This window comes from Falco punctatus, assembly GCF_963210335.1.
Source record: "Falco punctatus genome assembly, chromosome: 3".
Lineage (NCBI taxonomy): Eukaryota > Metazoa > Chordata > Aves > Falconiformes > Falconidae > Falco > Falco punctatus.
In genome coordinates this window covers 97,665,427-97,671,426 of record NC_137582.1, presented here as the reverse complement: position 1 = coordinate 97,671,426, position 6,000 = coordinate 97,665,427, and the positions used below count along the sequence as shown (strand labels likewise).

The 6,000-nt window shown below is 49.3% G+C and overlaps 1 protein-coding gene across 1 annotated transcript in view; it reads left to right on the top strand.

Annotated features, from left to right (window-relative positions):
• The first annotated feature begins 438 nt into the window (after window positions 1–438).
• Window positions 439–6,000, top strand: part of GMPR (guanosine monophosphate reductase) — a 49,273-nt gene continuing 43,711 nt past the window's right edge. The window contains exons 1-2 of the mRNA XM_080378265.1: window positions 439–1,180; window positions 5,850–5,969. Coding sequence (XP_080234391.1) covers window positions 1,094–1,180; window positions 5,850–5,969 — 207 coding nt within the window. The 5' untranslated portion in view covers window positions 439–1,093. The remainder of the gene's footprint in view (window positions 1,181–5,849; window positions 5,970–6,000) is intronic.

Sequence of the window (6,000 nt, the reverse complement as noted above, 5' to 3'; positions counted from 1 at the left end):
CTGTATCGATCCTTGTACCAAGAGGTGTAGATGGAGCCAGCATATGTGCAATCCTACTGCTATGGGGGTGTTGTGGAACAGTGGCTAGCCATTGAAAACAGACCGTATAAAGTCAAAAATCAGACTCCTCCATGCTTTGAAGGCAAATAAACCCCCCCAAAAGCCCCGTTGCTTCTCTACATGTACTAAAATTGGAAATGATTGTGCAGAGGCAGTCCAGGTGGCCGGTGCTGTGCCCGCTCTCCTATGACCAACCAGCTGCACATTTCTCAACGTTTCTAACGCCCAAAAGACGCACCAGCCCCTCGCTTTGCACTCAGGTGGGGAGCCCCCCCAGCCCCTCGCTCCGCAGTCCGGTGTGTGGGGAGCCCCCTCCAGCCCCTCGCTCCGCAGTCGGGTAGGGGTCCCTGGAGCCGGGCAACGGTCGGCTTTACGAGAATGGCGGGCAGGGAGGGGGCCAGGCTTGCGCTCATAGCTGAGCGCCCCGGAACGCCGGATTTACACTAGAGCCCAGGGGCGCCAAAGGCCGGGCTTCTAGCTGCCGGCACAAAGTTTTGGGACGTGCCGCAGCCGCCTCAGAAAGGCTGGGGAGCGTCGGCAGCCGCCGTCACTCGGGCCGCCTCAGGAGCGGGCGGCGGCAGGCGCCGGGGGGGCAAGATGTCGGGCAAGACGCCCGGCAGCAGCGGCGGCGGGCCCGGCGGCCGCCCGCTCGGTCACATGGAGGCGCCATTTCCTCTGCCCTTGCTTTGCCCTTAAGGCCGCTGTGCCGGTGCCCGCGCCTCACCCCGCACGGGCGGGCGCCGCGCTTCCCTCCCCGTTCCCCCTCTCTGTTTCCCCCCAGCCTGGTGGAGAGGCTCTGGCGGGAGAAGGGGCAGGGGGCGGCCGGCTGCTCGGCCCCAAGCGGCCCTCTCCTAATAAAGCGATGGGGTCTGGGCCGCGGCGCCGCGCTCCCCGCGCCCTATAAATAGGCTCCGTGCGCGGTCCCCCGGCTCCGGCCGGCGCGGCTCTGCAGGCGGCGCGGCGCAGCGCAGCGAGCACGGCGGGGCCGCCACTGCCGCCGCCAGCAGAGCCCCGGCCCCGGCGCCCCAGCAAGATGCCCCGGGTAGACGCAGACCTCAAACTGGACTTTAAAGATGTCCTGCTCAGACCTAAAAGAAGCAGCCTCAAAAGCAGATCAGAGGTGGGGGCATTCAAAGCCAGCATGCTTTTTCTCCGTTCTCAGCGCCTAACTTCCTTAACCCTCCTTCCCTCCCTGCTTTATTTTTATTCCCCAGGCTAACGTAGCAATGCCCTCCCCGAGCGAAACGCCGTGGAAGTGGCGGGGGGGATGCCACTGCTCCCGGGACGAGGGCAAGACGGGGCCGGGTTGCGGAGCCCCCTGGCCCGCCGAGCCCCGGCGGCGGGCGCAGCCCTCCCCCGCTCCCAGCAAAAATAAAAACGGCAGCGGGAGGGGAGGTGGGGGGGTGTTTGCTCCTGACAGGTGCCTCTGCGGATTTACTGCGGCGCAGAGCGGGGGGTGACCTCCGGTTCGGTGGGGGCTGCCAGCCGTAGGTGACCAGGCAGCTCTGCCAGCCCGTCCCCGGGGCGGGGGGCTCCCGGTTACGCGCCCCGCGGCTTGGGCTGGCAAAAGCATCCTCGCCCCCCGCCTCGGGGTTGTGGGCAGCGCTGGTAGCGAGTAACAGCCCTGTGCTTTTTAAAAAACAGTAGGAATAAACAACAACCAGCCAAGATGCTGGGGAGGGCTTCCCAGAGCTTGGGGTGCCCTCGGGTGGGAGCGTGGGGCGGTGGGGGGTGGGCTTCACCCGTGTAGCCCCTCGACCTGCTGCGTGACCTGGGGCTCTGCCGCCCGGCTGGCCCAGGGCCGCTGTTAGCCACGGGTGTTGCTGTGATTACTTCTCAGCAGGGATCAGGAAAGACCCCAGGAAATCCCATGAGGATTGCCTCTAGCCAAAAAAAATGGCAGCCCGAGGACTGAAGGTGCCTTCTCGTTTACCTCACGTAACCCCAAGATTAACGAAGGGTTTAGTTTGACTAATGAAGGAATTACGTTGTGTTGGGGGATGGAAAGAGGATTAAGCTTTTCTCCAGGGGAAGCAGAGTTGTAAGAGAGTCTGAGACAAACTAAGCGAGGTAGAAGGGCAAGGCTGGAAAGAGAAGCAGGATGGCCATGTTTACTACAGGCCTATGCCCGGCAGTTCTGAGGGCAACAACTAAGCAAAACATTTTTGCCATTATGAAGGTGTAAGACTGGAGAGGCCCTCTCACTAGCAAGGTGATCTCAGGCTAGTTGTTTCTAATTTGCAAAGAACAGTGTCCAGGCTGAGTAACTCCTCATCGCGTGCAATTGCTGCTCGTGAGGCCTGTAGGCCCCTTCCAGCCATTTGCTTGGAGACCTCTAGTCCCTCTTCAAACTCCCTGTGCTGGCCTGCAAACAGGTGGAGCTCTGCTCCAGCCAGTGACACAGCGCTTCTTGAAGTGCAGCGTTTTGTATATTTAGCTTATATATTAGGCAGGCTGTGGAGAGAAAGGCTGCTGGGAAGGGAAAGTGATAGGAGGAACGCGAGCTGATAGGGCGCGTTTGTACCGGGTGGCTGTGATGAACTGTTAAAAACATTTCACATGAGAAAAAAATGCATGTCAGGAGGGGGTCAGTGAAAACCGATGAAGGTTAAGAAATTGGACACTATCACTGAGGCTGTAGCAACAGGAATAAACAGTGTCTGTGAGAGCCAGATCTGAAATGGACAGCCCCAGTCTGCTTCAAAACAAGAATATAAATAAATAGTTCTGGCAGAGGAACAGAGGCAGCATACTACAGTGCCTGTTACCCAGCAAGCTGCTGCTTTGAAGCTTGTATCAGCAAGCGTCTGCTTCTCTGGTGTGAATGCCTTATTTTGCACAGGGGTCGCTTTTTATGCAGTAACTAGGATTAAGTCATCGTCTTAGAGAGGCAGTTTGGGGTGTTTGCAGCACTTCTTGTAGGTCTGCTATGTCGGTACTTGGTTTTGATTCCTTTTTTGATTCCTTTTCTTCATTTTCCATGATTTCTACTACTTTTTCAAAACCAGAAAGCAAATTTGGGGCTTGAATTAAAATATCAGAGTTGGTTAAAGCAATGATCGGAGTGGGAGCAGAATTATCTGTTTGTGTGGTCTCTGTACTCATGTAGGCTGCTGTTCTTGCCTTTGCTAGACTTGGCTTTGCAAGCTGTCCATTTTAAGTTCACCAGACAAGTGTTACGTAGGAAGTCTAGTCGTTAATTTAAATTTGTATATTCAAATAAGTCCGAGGAGCTTTAACAGAACAGCCAATGTCCTAGTACTTTCATATGTCAAGGGTCTAGATAGGAGTTACAAAATACAATTCATTATGTTCTTTCTAAAGAAACTTACTGCTGTTGAGTGGTGCACAATCCTAAAGTCAGAGTTTATTTTCTCTTAATGCATAGAATATTAACAGCTGTTACAACTCAGGAGAGAGACAAAGAGATGGTCAGAAGTGCTTCTAGAGGATCTAAGGAAAACCAGTTAGCTTTGTGATGCTCCTTGGCGTGTTCATCTTGAGTACACAGTTGATCCCTTCACGATAGTATCATAATATGCTAACATAGTTACAGAGAATAGCAGCCAGAATGATCAGCAGTATTGACTGATTTCCACAAAGGGGAAAAAAATAAACATACTGGGATTATTCATTATGGTGAGGCTGTGAAGGGCATGCTAGAAGTATGAAGTAAGGAGTGGAATGCAAATGGTGAAACTGAGAAGTGGCTGTTGGTTGCCTCTCACAAAACAAAAAGGAAGCACTGAATGTAATTATCAGGCAAAGGTCGTAGTTTTATGCAGTGTATAATTAATCTTTGAAATGTATTGCTGTGGGATACTGGAGAGGCTAAGAGTGTGAAGGATTAAAAAAATTACAAGGCAAGCTCTTTTCCATGACTGGCTATTAAGTTAAGTGGATTGGAGGAGACATTTGTCTTTGCATGTCTCCAAACATCAGCTTCTTGGGACCTGGGAAGGTAAACTAGGAAAAGTGTCTTTCAAAACATACCTCGTTCTTATGTTCCCTTCCCAGACATCTGGTACTGGCTGTTGGAGAACTCTGGCACCACATAAACATCTCCAATCCACTGTGCCATTTCTCCTGTTCTTATGGAACAAAAGCCTCATTAGAGAAAGCCCCGCAATTATCCCTACTGAATTCCTGCCATCACAGTATTATCAATCGTGTGGATAATTGCATGAGATCCATCTGGCCGGCTGGCTAAAGGAAGCCATGTATGAGAAGTTACAGTAAGCGGAGGTGAGAAGCACTGAAAGAGTAATGGCCTTGTGTTCCCTGCATAGCTTTACGTCTTGCCTCAGTCTTTTCTTAAACCTACTCTTCTTCTCTACTTCTTTCTCAAATTCATTTGAAAGAGATGTTTTTCCTCTGTAAAACTGTGAGGCAATGGTTCTGGTGCTATTGTCTGTGTAGAACTGGATGTGTGATACTCTTGTCTTACCCTCCTCTCACCCCCCCCCCCCCCCCCCCCCCCCCCGGTTCTAGTCAATTTCATTAAAAGGGAGTGAAATATATCACATTTTCATACTTATTTCATACCTATCTTCTTCATACTATTTTCTCATATCAGCTGCAGCTGAAATTCCCATAAGAATGTTATGTCATCAGTGATGGGTGGAGAACTGAGCCTTTCTGATAGTCAATGGGAAGGGTGAGTGTCCGTGAAGATGTATCTTATGTTGCTCACCAAAGTGACCCTTCCCTTAGGAGATTATACAAAATGAGAACCTGTTTCACAATATATGACTGAGGCACCAAGTTCTTTCTCTTACACATATCAGTAATAATCCCCTCTACCATATTAATCAATCATAATGTAGCCTGCAATGTGACGGTTCTCAAAATATGTTGTAAATAAATAATCGGAGTCCTACATTTTTTATATTGCTTCCTTTCTGGTGGTGGATTTCAGTTCATGTCTCTGAATGTTCCTGGTTTAAAGCTGAAGTGAGGAGTAATGAAGACTAGTAACAGTGAAAATGAAGGCTCTTTCATAAAGAGTCTAACCTAATGTCTTTCAGTTGTGCATTTCTTAGAGTTATTTTTCCCCCTTTTGCAAGATGCTAAGTAGACAAGTGGGAACTGATCTAAATTTGATATTGCCTCTTGCAAATCTAAGGAACAAAATTCCTCATGTTACCATGGTCATTTGAGGATGCTAAAGAAGAAACACCTTTGAAGGTGAAGGCTGATGCAGTTGTAAGAAATTTGAAACTAGCATCCTCATGGTTTAATAAGCCAGGGCATGATTGTTCATAATTATATGGCAAGAGTGCTGCTAACCATAGCCAAAAATAAGCGCTTGCTTTATTATATTGTCATTTGCATTTAAGACTGGGGCAAAGTCCTCCCTGACCTGGAGACAGAGGGATTTTCAGTTGTGACTTCTGTGGAGTTAGGACTTCAACTTGGGTTTCTCAGGCAGCCAAACAAACAGCTGAGGCTACTTCTATATAAAATAATCCACAGTCCTTTTGTCCTTTCTGTGCTTTCCAACCCTTCCTGACTTGTTTCTTTTTTATCAGCAAGAACTCTATAACACAGAAAACTTCATTTTAATTTTATATTTTATTTCTTACTTGTAAGGCAGAAGTTGTAGCAAAATAAATTGAGGTAACCTAAATAATTCTATGGTTCTATGATAATAGTGGAATGGAAGGAGGAGGAACAGGAAACATGAGGAAAATTAAGCGGCAGTGTCTAAACATTCTGTATCTGAAGTCAGTGGCAAAACTTTTGTTAGATTGCAGTTACTTAAAATAACATGTGCCTATTCATTGCAGGTCGACCTCACGCGCACCTTCACCTTCCGCAACTCCAAGCAGACATACACAGGAATTCCTATTATAGTGGCAAACATGGACACTGTGGGGACATTTGAAATGGCTGTGGTTATGGCGAAAGTAAGTCTTGATTCTCATTTATGCAACAATT